This window comes from Protobothrops mucrosquamatus, unplaced genomic scaffold (genome assembly GCF_001527695.2).
Source record: "Protobothrops mucrosquamatus isolate PMUCROS unplaced genomic scaffold, P.Mucros_1.0 scaffold23, whole genome shotgun sequence".
NCBI classification, from domain to species: Eukaryota; Metazoa; Chordata; class Lepidosauria; order Squamata; family Viperidae; genus Protobothrops; species Protobothrops mucrosquamatus.
This window is the reverse complement of record NW_015386408.1, coordinates 1-14,140: the sequence shown is the minus strand read 5'-3', so window position 1 is coordinate 14,140 and position 14,140 is coordinate 1. Positions and strand designations below refer to the sequence as shown.

At 35.6% G+C, this 14,140-nt stretch overlaps 1 protein-coding gene across 1 annotated transcript in view; it reads left to right on the top strand.

Moving 5' to 3' along the window:
- Positions 1-14,037, top strand: part of LOC107282977 (phosphatase and actin regulator 1-like) — a gene marked incomplete at its 3' end in the record, with an annotated part of 193,223 nt that extends 179,186 nt beyond the window's left edge. The window contains exons 4-5 of the mRNA XM_015810819.1: positions 10,645-10,725; positions 13,870-14,037. Coding sequence (XP_015666305.1) covers positions 10,645-10,725; positions 13,870-14,037 — 249 coding nt within the window. The remainder of the gene's footprint in view (positions 1-10,644; positions 10,726-13,869) is intronic.
- Between the last annotated feature and the right edge of the window lie 103 nt (positions 14,038-14,140).

Sequence of the window (14,140 nt, the reverse complement as noted above, 5' to 3'; positions counted from 1 at the left end):
GAGGCAACTTAAAACTGTACTGGTGTTCAGGGAAGATCAAGGGCATATGTTCAAACTTTTTAAATCCCTTAGGTATTTTAAAGCAATTATTTTTGGGTGTTGAGCATTATTCCATAAATCTTACAGTAATCTGCTATTAATTTTATGAATACATTAGATAAACAAGATTTTCACATGAATATGTTGCCATCTAATGCATACTTAGAAATAAGAATTGCTACATTATCTGCATGTAGTCCCTACACCCAGATAGGTTGTGGGAGGGAGTCTCATGTTAATAACAATGAATTATCTACTCTTAACCCTAAAGTAATCTGTGACTAGGATAAACAGCAACTTATGCAATAGCTGTGGGGGCGCAGTGGTTAGAATGCAGTATTGCAGGCTAATTCTGCCAAATGCCAATAGCTCGATTCTCACCGGCTCAAGGTTGACTCAGACTTCTCTCCTTCCAAGGTGGGTAAAATGAGGACCCAGATTGTTGGGGGCAATGTGCTGACTCTGTAAACTGCTTAGAGAGGGCTGTAAAGCACTGTGAAGCGATATAAAAGTTTAAGTGCTATTGCTATTGCTATGATGCTATCCCAGATTTCCTCTAGATATAAGGCAGAATGGGAACATTGTACTGGAACCTACATATCTAGTTATAAGATATTTTCAGTCACAATTTTTTTATGATTTAATATTTAAAAAGTTAATATCAGACATGCAATTTTATTTTCCTTTCTATAAAGTTAGATTTCAAACTGTTTCTGAGATTTCAGCTGAAGTATACTATAAGCATAGAAGATCCATTCATTTATTTGTTAAACAAATTTATATAGCCACTCAATTCACACATAGTTACTCCAGGTGGCATACAACATTAAAAATCCACAAAATTCACAATTTAAACCCTCAGTGATCCTTTTGTTTAAAACAAGTATACTTGACTTTAGTACATGTAATTTTGTTGAAACGTATTAGGAGAGAGGAGAATTATTTATTTTATTTATTATATTAGATAGATGTTCTCACTTTTATGGAAGTAAGGAGTCCCAGGAAGCACCCTGTCTATGCCCAAAATATATCCAGACCAGTTTCATCATGGGATAACCCATGTGCCTTCAGATCAACTTTCTACAACTTGGCGCCCTCCAGATGTTGACACTAAAACTTCTATGATCTTTAGCATGACATATTGTCTAGGATCTGGGAAATGTAGTCCCAATACCTGGTGTGTCTCAGGTTCAGGAAGGTTGGGTCAATTCATACTGTGTCATTTAGAAAAATATAATAGTAAAATCTTACTTTGCATTTATATTAAAAAAAAATGTGCCCACTTTTTGAACAGATTTGATGTTAGGTAATTTTAACCTGAAACAATTCATTTGTAATAGCAGTATGAGCATAGAACTGGAGAACTGGAGGTGACCATGGAGGACATTTAGTGCTGGATCCATTAGAGCAGGGGTCCTCAACCTTGGCCACTTTAAGACTTGTGGACTTCAACTCCCAGAATTCCAGCAAGCTGGCTGAGGAATTCTGGGAGTTGAAGTCCACAAATGTTAAAGTGGCCAAGGTTGAGGACCCCTGCATTAGAGCATCTCTGACACCCAGCCTCTGTTTCAAGACTTGTGATGGATGAAATTTCACTACAGTATTTCAGGTAACAGTCTGCTCTATCGCCTAGCAACTTGTACTTGTTCTTTCTGATACCTGGCCTAAACTTATTTTGATTATCTTCCATTATCTTAACAATTATCTTCTCAAGCAATAAACAAGTCCTCTCCCTCTTCCGAATGATAGTCCCACAGATATTTGAAAACTGCTACCATATGTCTCCTTACTCATCTTTTCTACAGGCTGAACACACAGATCCTTCAACTGTTCCTCATTATTCTTGGTTTCCAAACTTTCACCACCTTGGAAATTCGCCTCTGAATTTGTTCCATTCGAACTGTGGTATCCAGGACTCTAAATGAGACCTACCTGGTGCAAAGTTAGAGCAGAACCATTATTTCCCAAAGATCTGGATTTCATGTTCCTCTTAATGCACCCCCAAGATAGGATTTGCCTTTTCAACAGCTACATTATAACACTGGCTCAAATTTAACTTGTGTCAATAAGGACACCAGGTTCTTTACAAATATGCCACCACCAAACCAGGTCTCCCTATCCAGGGGTAGGCAACCTTGGCTTTTTTATGACTCGTGGACTTCAACTTCCAGAATTCCTGAGCCAGCCATGCTGAAGGGAAAGGGAGAGGTTTCCAAGCTGAGCCATGTTGGCTCAGGAATTCTGGGAGTTGAAGTCCACGAGTCATAAAAGAGCCAAGGTTGCCTACCCCTGCTTATCCTCTACTTCTGCCATGCATAGACACAAAGGTCTGCAGTTTCACAAGTCTTCTTTCTTCCCTTTTTTGGAGATGAGGGTAGTATTTGCTCTCCTCCAGTCTTCCAGGAGTGCTCAAAGATCACCGAGAATGGCTCTGTGATCATCTCTGCTGCTTCCTTCAGTATATCCACTGTGACCATTTGCAGAGCATTACTGTGAAATAGTAGTCAAACTGTATGAAACAGCTGTTGCTTTTTCCTTGTTGGGGAACTGGGCCAGATGTCACCTTTCATTTTTTTTTTACCCCTTTGGCTCTTCAGTTGCTACACTTCTGTCATATTACAATCAATAATAATTAGCAACAGCATAAAGTTAAATCACAGTAGCGTACCATTGCGGGGTTTATTTCCATTTTATATTCCAGAGCATGATATTCAAATCAGTGAACCATAGAATTGTGAAGAAGACATTGCATTTTGTACTTAAAAAGTACAGTTTTTAAAAATGGGCTCTTTATGTGAATCCCCAAGTATGGTTGACAAAGAAAGGGCTCAAGAAAGGCAGAGTGCACAGGCCCAGGAGATGCTTATCAACAACTAGTCTCAGAACATGCGGTCCCTGGCAATGCATTCGTTTTCAGTTGCAGGAAATATTTCATACTTGCATATACCTACATATAGAAACATTATACATAATGTACACTTCTCTACAGCACTCGATATGTGGTTACTATATATACAGGGCCACCAGACAATATGGCATAAATTGAGGGTGCGATGGCACAGGAAGTATGATCCTGTTTTTTGTTTTTGTTTCTTTGCTTTTTTGCTTTCTTAAATACTTTAATTCAGCACTGAGCTCATTTTAGATTCTGATTTCCTGGCAACACATAACACTGCACTGACCCCTTCAAATTTTAGATACACTTTAAGATGACAGTAAAGGTATCTTAATTACTAGTAGGATGTTTCTTATTACATGTTCATTATATCCTGTTTATGTTTTCCATGAACTGAATCATTTTCTACATATTATACTAGATATCAACTTCCAAAAGCAAATTTATTTTCTGCTGTTCCCTAGTTTGTTCATTCAAGTACGCTTGCTCCTCCTCCGTTTTTCTCCCAGGCTGTAGCAAGGAACCAAAAAGCTGATGTTTTGCAAGATAGCCTGGATAATCCAGACATAGGCTGGTATTTATTTTTCCCCTTCTTTGGTGCTGAAAAATGCATTACTCAGTGAAGTTTCTGTTGGCATTCTCAGTGAGAAGTCTAGGCAAGGAAGTGAAGCAGATCCACTTCACTATAAGCAAAGTGATCTGTTTATTCAGGCTCATCAGGTTTATTTATTTAGCATCTGGCATCTACAGAGGTCATGCAATCACTGTACACATTTAGTTTAAATAAAGCGTCAGCATATACAGATATATATATATATATGATATGTGGATAATACAATATAGCAGATAATATATTAAAGTAAGATAAAACCATAATAAAATCACCATAATATGGAGCCATAGAATTGCACTGGGATAGATGTTACAAATTGATATTTAAGAAAGTTAGCTGTTGAACTACTTCTGGTGTGGCTATGGTATGATCATCCCAGGTGCCTTGAAATTTCCTGAGGAGACATTCTTATGTCTTCTATATGTGTTACAGTTTGTTCCAGTGCACCATATTTGCATGGGGAACTCTCAGCTATTTGCATGGCCTGTCCTGATTCTATTCAGATGGCTCCGTATTTTGGGGGGCAACTGCATTCCTGGAAGTGGTTTTGTTGGATCTGTGTAAACTGGTTATTAAAAGTCACCCATCTTAATTGCCATTTTTCATCTATATCATAAGACTATAGTATGTTATTCCAAATTGGTTTCCTGGATTTAAGCCTGGAGAGAGGTAGAGAGTCTAATATTTTATGTATTGCAAGATCTCTAGGAGTCCATTAGACTTATCAGGTACCTGCAGTATAATTGTACCTATGCCTACTTAAAAGTAAATCCCACTTTACTTTCAGATTACGACACTGACTTCCAAGCTGCAGCACTAAATCTGTGTTGATGTGAAGGATCCAAATTGTGGCTCGAAGCTGTTCTGTATTATTTGGACCATTGGTAGGACCACCAGATCTGGAATGTATTGGCTGGATGATTACTAGATGGTGGGAAATCAGTAGAAAACTTCTGCTGCTGTCTAGTGAGGATCTGAATTTTCCAGGTGGTTTGATACCCTTAGTTGTGATTAATCCAGGGAATATGATCGGGATAGCTATTTTTAAAACATCCTAATGTGGCCTGCTTTGCAATTAAGAACTGCTGACTAAATACATAATGTTCTTGCTATTCAACCAAGTAAAATATGATTTTTCTCACCTTGCTCTACACCTGTTTGAAACTGAGATTAGGTTTCTCTTTTTTTAAATGCAGCCTGTCCTTTTGTATCTTCTCCTTCCTCCTTAATAGAAATATCTATTAGTGGAAGTGTGAAAATACCTGAAATGGGTTTTGTAAGCAATTCATCACATTGTCGTTATGTTCGCTTTTTCTTATCTCCTTTTATCTGTTTGTTTTCTAGTTTGCTAATTCTCTCATTCGGTCACAGTGCCAATGGCAAAGATTTTTTTTCTCTGTGTGGCTGGAACAATCGGTTAGATACACACATAAGTTTGCTGATGGGAATTGCGAATGAAAGAAACCTACATTGACACTCATGGATGACTTTGAAATTTGGATACATGGGGAAGCCTATTCACTAGGTTTGAAGCTTAGTTGACCCAAATAAGTGGGCAATCGCAAGATCTCTCTTTCCAGAGAGATTTTGCTGGCCCAGCTCCTGCATATAGCTATAGCAGTAATGTCATCCCCATTTTTCAAGGACATCATCAGGTCTCTATACCTCACCAGAAATCTTGATTGACAAAAATAAGTTAACTACAATGAAACCGTTTATGAAATTGATCAGTGCAGCATTATTTTATGCTAGATGGAGGTCAGCATAAGGCAGGACTATCCAAACAATTGCATAGCTTTCTCATCACAGAATCTGTCAGGCCCAAAACCAAGAATGATATGTGTTGATTCTTCCATACTTATTGTTTCACACCTATAGACAAAATCTTCCCAAACTGAGCTCTCTACTATCTGCTTCAGCAATGTATTAGGCAGGAGCTGTCTTCATCCTTTTTCTCCCACACATAAGTTCATGGATGAGTTGCCTCTTACTCCTCTTGAATGTACCCCCTCCCTCCGGGGAATCCACCTTCTTATTACATTCCATGACAAAACCTAGTATTAATATTTTTGACTTCTTTATCTTACACCTCATTTGGAAAAAATGTTTGTGATGTTGCCACATCTTGTGTCCCTCTTTACAAGCTAAGAAGAAGAAGGTGGAAATGAAAAATCCCTTGACTTCCTGTGGAAAATTGTGTTACATGTTCCTACAATTAGGTGTTAAGGGCAGAGAAAGGAAAACTAGAGATACATTGTCATTTTCAGCTACAATTCCAAATCATGTCTCCTTCCAACCACAAAAGCATAGTTCCGGTGGCTGAAATAGAGATGGTAATCTCCAGCCCTTGGTAGAAAATGTCATCCATCTGGCTTCCTGTGATGATGGCACTGCTACAAATTGAGGGAGAGCTCAGAGATATGTTTGTGGTTTCTCACAAAGACATTAAACAAAAGGAAAAAGCACTTGCAGTACGGATGGCCTACTACTCCCCTTTATTTTGGTTGACCTTTAAGGCTGGCTAGATTTTGTTAAAATGTCTTTCTTTTGTGTCTTATGGATAAATATATTTTCTTTTATTGGGAAATAATATGATTTAATATCTCTTTTAGTTTGCCTATGCATAATTCGTTCTGGAATTTCTATCCAATCTAAAGCATTCTCTTTTTAAAAAAAATACCTTTTTCTTAAACAGATTTTCAATGTATGAAAGATCTGTATGTACCTGATTTGAATTTTCTCAGTGCAGCTCCCTCTGTTAGCTAAGGCTTCTAGCATCGTTCAGATGTTATTGATTTGCATTTCCTTGGGTTTCATTGAACTCAGAGATCTAACCATTTTCCTGAACCTTGCAGCAAAAAAAATGCATTTATCTCATTTTTCTTTGAGAACTACATTAATCTGTGGGTTCCTATATATTCAATGACTATAGTTATTAAAACATAACATAACATCATAACATTAAAAAATGAATGGTACTGTGTAGGGGGAAAATAATCAAACACACATCAATCAAAGGCTTATATTTAAATGCAAAGATACATTGGTAAAATTGCCAACTGGCACTGACTATATAGTATACTATATACTATATAAAGAAGATTATATGAAGATTAGCAGAATCAGATGGAGGCTGGAGAGGTGTGTTGATATGAAGTTTTAAGAAATGATCAGGGAAATGAAATAAGTGGTTGGATTGATTAGACTTTGGGGAAGACAATGAGACAATAACACTGTAAAAGACTTTAAGAGAGCTAACAGGAATTATTCATGGCACAATATAACTTACAGGCAGGATAGCAACAACTATTCCACATTCAATTTAGATAATGCTGGTTTTCTTGACGAAAGAACGAGAAATCAAAATAGCTATTGATGCCTGACAGAATCACAGAAACTGTGCACCTGTTTCTCAGTGGGACTCAATACTTCAGTGATAGATTCAGCAGGCCTGACATCTTAAGAAACCCTTTGAACAGCGCGTGTAATTATCTCTTGCAATGAGCAGGAAATAAAGAGATTTGCAAATTTCCTGAAAGGTCACAGATATTTATTTTTTAAAAAATCCTTTGATGTGAACTGGCACCAGTAGGTATATACTACAATAACAACTAAACTATGACCTTATTTGACATTTAATGTCTGAGGGAAAATTGACAGTTATTGTATAGACTTTTTCCTATGAAATAGAAATTATACAAATGTAACTACAAAATTACAAAGGTGGCTATTTGAAAAATTCTCTTTTAAAATTCAGTTCCCTCAAGAAAGGAACTTCTGGTAAGGCCGGGAGAGCATTTGAAAAGTGCTCACAAAGCATATTGATAGGAGCAAAGCTTCTCTCCATCTACCTCTGCAAAGCTTAGCACAGCTGCTGTGAGATTTCCCAAGTCACTTCTGCAAGGTCTGCATAGGTCAGGGGTCTTCAAACCTGGCCCTTTTATGACTTGTGGACTTGAACTCCCAGAATTCCTCAGCCAGTGTGCTTGGCTGAGGAATTCTGGGATTTGAAGCCCACAAGTCATAAAAGGGCCAAGTTTGAAGAACCCTGGCATAGGTTCTCTTTTTCACTGTTAAAAAAAATATCATTTTTGTTCCTGCTCCTGCCTGATATATCCATAGTTTTCCATATAATGATAAATCCCATTTTTAAATATATCATTTAAAATCACATTCCCATTTTCAAACCATATTAATGTTCCCCAAACAATATTAACAAATATATGGATTTGCAAGCCAAACAGGACAATGCCACATCATATATGTAAGTGCCTCATCTATTATTAATTCGTCTAGTTACATGGAAGTTTCAAATCATGGTTGAATAATGATCAACCTTTGATTTCTGTCCAAGACTTTTCAAATATACCTTGTTGCTTTTAACACTAGAAACACAGTAGAATTATTGCCGTAATGAAAAAGAAACCAAGTCCCTGCCATGATGTCAGAGGGGCTAGAACTAGATAATATAACTATCTAGTTGTGTCTATAGTGCTTTTTGCATGATTGCTATTTATTTCAGATTCTTTAAATTTATTTAATTTACAGTTAAAATTAAATTCATTTAATTTACAATTAAAATGTTCTTTCATTCAGGATTAAAGGCAGACACATCCAGCATTTTCAAAGTTGTCATTCCAAAGGTCTTTAATATCTCGGAAATAGTTAATTAGCAAGTGAGTTAATTAGAAAGTGAGGTTTGGAAACTTAGTGTGCTTTCAAAGTCTCCACTATGGTTGCAAGCAAGATGACTAATCATGTCATTTCCTGGTACTCAAATCAGCAGAAAGCCACTGTCCTGTGGGTCTGCTCACTGTCCTGTGGGTCCAGAACACATGTGGGGTTTTTTTCCATCCTCTCTTTATCCTGAGAGGTTCCATGGAACCAATCTGCTCATCGGTTCCTTGCCATTTGCCACAGTCATCGATTCCACTTTTGCAGAGTTTTTCCTTCAAAGGTTCACCATAACTCCTCTGGCTATCCAGAGCTCATAGAGCATATTTTAGACATTCTATATTGAATTGAATAACCTGGGGTAATGGTATGTGAACAAGGCCTTGAAGAAATGCTTCCTGTGGAATGTCAAATAAGCGAAGGCCTAGCCCACAAGCTGCGTAATAGGCAGAGAAAGGCCGAGAAAGAACCCTTCCTAGCTTTTCAGGCTGTAAAGGAGACCGTGAAAGATTTGTACTTTCAGACTTGCAAGATTCTGTTAATGTAGTTTTACAATAAAATAGTATTAGTTCATCTGCTCATTTTCCCCTTCTGGTCTACTTGGGAAGAATGACACCTAATAGGTGTTATAAAACTATTACACAATATTTATACATATATACATATATCAATAATACATAAAATATCATCAGCATATAATAACTCCAGCTGAAATTTTATTCCTAGAGTACCCTTATTAAAACAGAGCAGAAATTCCAAGGTCAGGTTCACTATATGAGTTAATCAAGGGGTGAAGTAATGATTGGAAGAGAAATCAAGGCATTATAAAAAAAAATGCTGGTCAAAGGATTAAAATACCACATTTTAATCTAATTAACAAAAAAAACCCAAAAACCTATTATTTCCTGAATAGATAGACATAAGCAGCTTCCTATTTATCTTCAGAAGAACCATATTATTATTTTTTTTTAAAAAAAATTCTTAATGATTTCCTTTGGATTCAGTATTGGAAATTTAAACATTAAACATTAGAAATGATTTATGAGTAACTGATTTATTAAAATAGAATCATTATTTGTGCTGAATTGTTTGTCTATTCTTGACAGTCAAAATAATATTGCTTTGTTATTCTTACTGCAGTTTCATTTAAGAACCTAATAATTTACCTGATCTTTCTCCTCACTAAGCTGAGCAATTTTTGTCTCAATTAAATCAATTACTAAAAAATTCAGCTCCAATATTTTTTGACTGGAAGCATCTCAAGTATTTGTTCTAGCACCAAAAAGCTTTAATTCCCAGCATATGAATATGTAAAAACAGTTGTTTTAGAAGACCATAAACCATGAGAGAAGCCTTTAAAGTTATTGGCTTTCAGGAATAAATTCATCAGCAGCTCAATCTTTCAATTGTTCTTCAACAATCTGAAGAAGCTGATGCCCCTCTGAAGAGGAGGAAGTGATTCCTATTTTCTCTGTCTTCCTGATTTCAAACCCATAATTAATCTAATGAAAGACACTACAAAACTGCAGTTTAGACGAAGGAAAACAAAAGAAGTTTTCTGCTTACTGATCAAGCAATCAAGCAATCAAAAGATCAGATAATCTCCTTGGATGTTCATAAATTCAGCTCATCACCACGCCAATCAGAAATCTTAACATTAGTGGGGTTTTTTTCTTACTTTTGGGGGGAGATTGAAGGATTATAGATGGGATATATTTGAGTGGTAATATTTTTTTGTTTAGTAGTTGTTTCTATTTATAAATTTATATTTTAATGATACTATTAATTATATGAAATGAAAATTTTCTTTATGTTAGTTAGGAAAGGATTATTGCTTAAATTACATATATAGATATAATAGTGTTTTTTAATTATGTGAATTTATTTTATTTTATTTTATTTTTAGTTTGTTTAAGGATTAGGTAGATTATAAATTAGTATAGTTGCAATATTCTATTTAGAGTTAAAGGGGTGTGTAGATTGTTAGTATTATAATTGTTTTAATTGGATTAATGATTGTAGAAGAATTATGGAAATATGAACTTGATCCTGTATTCAGCTCCGGGAAGCCGAGGAGGGTATGGGGGGAAAGCTAAAGTTAATGTATTGTGTATATTGGAAGATGTATATTTTACAAAAAATAAAAATTTTACAAGAAAAAAAAAAAAGAAAGAAATCTTAACATTAAAGTCAGATGTAAAATCAATAAATAGAAAGACAATGAGGGCAGATACCTTTTAGTAAAGTTGAAAATATTGGCAAAAATAGAAGATGAAAAAAAGATTTCAGTGATTTGGGTTTATTCAACTCTTCAGGATTATAAAAGTATTTCAAGGGATGAAAACAGTTTTTTTACAGTTTCCTCATATCATATTTTATGAGTTCACTATTTCAACTTGTATTTTTTTTTTCTTTTCGTTAGCACTCGAAAGAAAAATATCAATGAGGCAAAGCAGAGAGGAACTTATCAAGAGAGGAGTTCTGAAGGAAATATATGACAAAGGTAAGAAACACTGTCAACTCACAGTGACAGTGGGGTGTGTGGATAATATTATTTGTTTTTGCAAGAATTTCTTGTAGCAAGTCCAAAACTTGGATCTGGATTTTTATAATAGCTGGACTCCAAACAATAATAAGCAATAAATTCAAATGCACTCAGGAGCAGCTTTTGTATTAAAGTTAAAATATTGAGAGGTCCTGGGTGCTCTCTGAGCTTGTTTTCTTGCAGACGTTTCATTACCCTAACTAGGTAACATCATCAGTGCTAGTAAGGAGTGCTGTTTGCTGTCCGTTTATATTCTGGCGTCTTGCCTGTCTGGGTGGGTGGGGGCGGTCTTAGGGATTCTTTGGTTGGGCTGTTTACTAATGGCTCTCTGGCAGTTTCTTGATTGGGGAATTGCTTACTTGATTGTTGATCTGAAAGTGACCTTGGAGTTCATCTCTGCTGATCTGAGTGCTGGAGTCTTTTTCTCTTTGGGGCTGGTTGATTGTCTCTTTTTCATATCTATAGATGTTGTTAATGTCTATGTGTCAATTGATGGCTGATTTGTCAGAGCTTCTAGTAATTCCCTGGCATTTTTGGATTTGGCCTGGTTTAGGATTGTCAGATTTTTCCCAATTGAAACTAGGGTTAAATCTGCCTATATGTTGTGAAATTAAAGATTTTTTGTCATTTCACAGTTTTTCACAACACAAACTTCATTAGTTAAAATATTGTTTGATTGTATTGGAATATTTTCTAGCTTAATTATCCATATTTTTACAGCATTAAGAGAGAGAGAGAGAAGCTCTGTTCACAGTTTTACAAGAAAGGATGGTCATAGAGACCATAAAATCCAATTCACATTTCAGAGTCACATTCAGTGTTACAACATATTCAGATGAAATATTCCATTGTGAAAAGATGCTCATAAACTGGATTGCTTTTTGAGATACCCAATTCCTATAAGTCACCTATAACACCTAAGGCACATCAAATCTTTGGACATTCTTCATAAAATGAATCACTAGTTTCTAGCACAAGCCACCTTCACTTTTTTGAAAACAGATCAAGGTTGCCATGCAAACAAAGGAAAAATTCAGTTGTGACACCAAGGGAAATATAGGTGGGCATAATGATCTAGCATTCTCCTCCAGTTCTGCTAGAAGTGAGACTCAAATCTTCCTTCTCATCAGCTGTGTCCCAGTTCGACCTATTTGTTGATGGAATTTAAGTATTTGCTAAAAAGGAAAGCAACAACCTAAAATGGTTACTAATTGGACGCCTTCTTTATTGTCTGAAAATAACATTTGTGACGTAAGCAAAAAACATCTGGGTTGTATCTACCATGGCTTTCTGTGGTGCTAAATTATAAAGACTCTTTTAACTGTATGATTCTTTGAGCCCAATTTTGAAGCCCAGAAATACATCAGTAAGTAAAAGCAATTAACAGATCATTTCATGAAAAATGAATAATAAATTNTTAGAGTAATTTGTTCTGTATAGTTGCAAGATTGCTGTTTGATTAAAAAAAGATTAAAGTTATTTAGTTTTGTCATCTCTTGTACAGTTTCCAACCATCTAACTCAACAGATGACAGCCAGCAGCTTGATTTTAAATCCTTCTGTTCAGTGAAATATTAATGAAGGGACTACACAGTACTGAAATTTAACATTTATTATGTGCAGTTCAAATGTCTTTCATTTGACTTAGCAATATTCAGCACATTTGACTTAGCAGTATTCAACAGTATTATTTTATGTATCTTTTGAAAAGGGAAGGCAGTAATGCAATTATAATTGGCTTTACAGTTTTGCTTTTATATAATTGTTTACCTCTCAGCACAAACATGCACATGTTTAGTTGAATATAAATCTCACTGATTCCAGTTGGTCTTGGGAGAAAGTATGAAGATAAACTTAAGGAAGCATATCTAAAACTTAAGTCCCTCTAAATTCAATCTGCTTAGGAGCATTTCCATACAGCACCATTTCCAACCTCTCTCTCTCAAAAAAAAGCCATCTTTGAAATTGGGTTGATTGTAGTCTTCTCATTTCCTTCTGAAAAAAAGGCCAAGAAAAGACAGTCCTTCCTTCAAGCAATGTTCAAATCAAAAGCCTCCATAGTGGAGACTTTTATTCCCTGGATAGCAAACACACATTACACATAATCACACACATACAGAGACACACGGATAGAGAGAAAGAAATTTCCTAGATAATTCAAAAGCAAAGATATTCATATTGATCATAAGAAAATCATCCCAAAATTCTAATGAAGCATTAAAACTTTTGGGAAACCAAACTGCTGCTGTTTATATATCTGGATTTGTGAATAATGACTACTGGGCAATTTCTAGCTTGTATAGATTAGTGTAGATTAGTTTTAGACAATTCCCCGATTAGCTGCACATTGTTTCTTGTAACTTATTAATTATAATCATTATTAATTAATTATTATTATTATAATATATTATTATTTAAATCCCAGTAGAATTAATTTTAATTGATTAAGCAGTATTTTCTATTTGTGTTTGTGTAATTTTGATATCAGTTCCAGGATTTCCCAAAAGGGCTTCATAAATATTAATTTATGAGCCAACAGAGACTTTCAATGTAAATGAAATGTCCGATGCACCAATCAAGAACCTGTGCAGGAGATGTGCCAAAACTGGCAAATCATAAAGTACTATACAGTATTCCAGTCTGTAGATTATTGTATGGAAGAGTTCAAATGGAACCGGTATTTGCACTCAAAACCTGAAATAAGAGCTTGGCTTGCTATTTGGAGATTGGGGGGGTTGAGAGTGCAGGGAAATTAGTCCTAGCTGCCGTGCTGTAAGAATGCCAAGTAGACATTGAACAATCCTGTTCCAATGTCTTTCTTTCGTTAGATTATAATGTCCCAACAATCGGTTACCCTTTTTACAAATATACCTTAAGCAAAGATATACTGTATTTGTATTAGACAAGGTATCATTGGGTAACTGGGTTGATTCTATTCTATGTTAAAAAAAAAAAATCCTATGAAATCTGTTGCTTGCAGTTAAAATAAATGAGGCACAGGAGGGGGGAGAGCCCATTTTTCCAATCAACCTCTTTATTAAAGAGCACTGATTTTTTGATTGCAGTTATATTCTTTATCCCGTACTATTGTGCTTTCTTTTAGATGGAGAGCTTCCAATACAGAATGAAGAAGGATCATTGGAGAATGGACAGACGTTAAGTTCCAGCCAAATACCACTGCCAGCCCTATCTGAATTGGAGCCATGTTCAATATCTGGGGATTCCTGTAGTTATGAAATACTCCCAAATCCAGAGGTCATGGATGGAACAGGTAAATTTTCAATTCCATAATGAGTCACATAATATAGAAAGAAACCTTTGAGTCGACCTTGACTCCTGGTGATTACATGGACAAGCAGTTTTATCAGCAACTG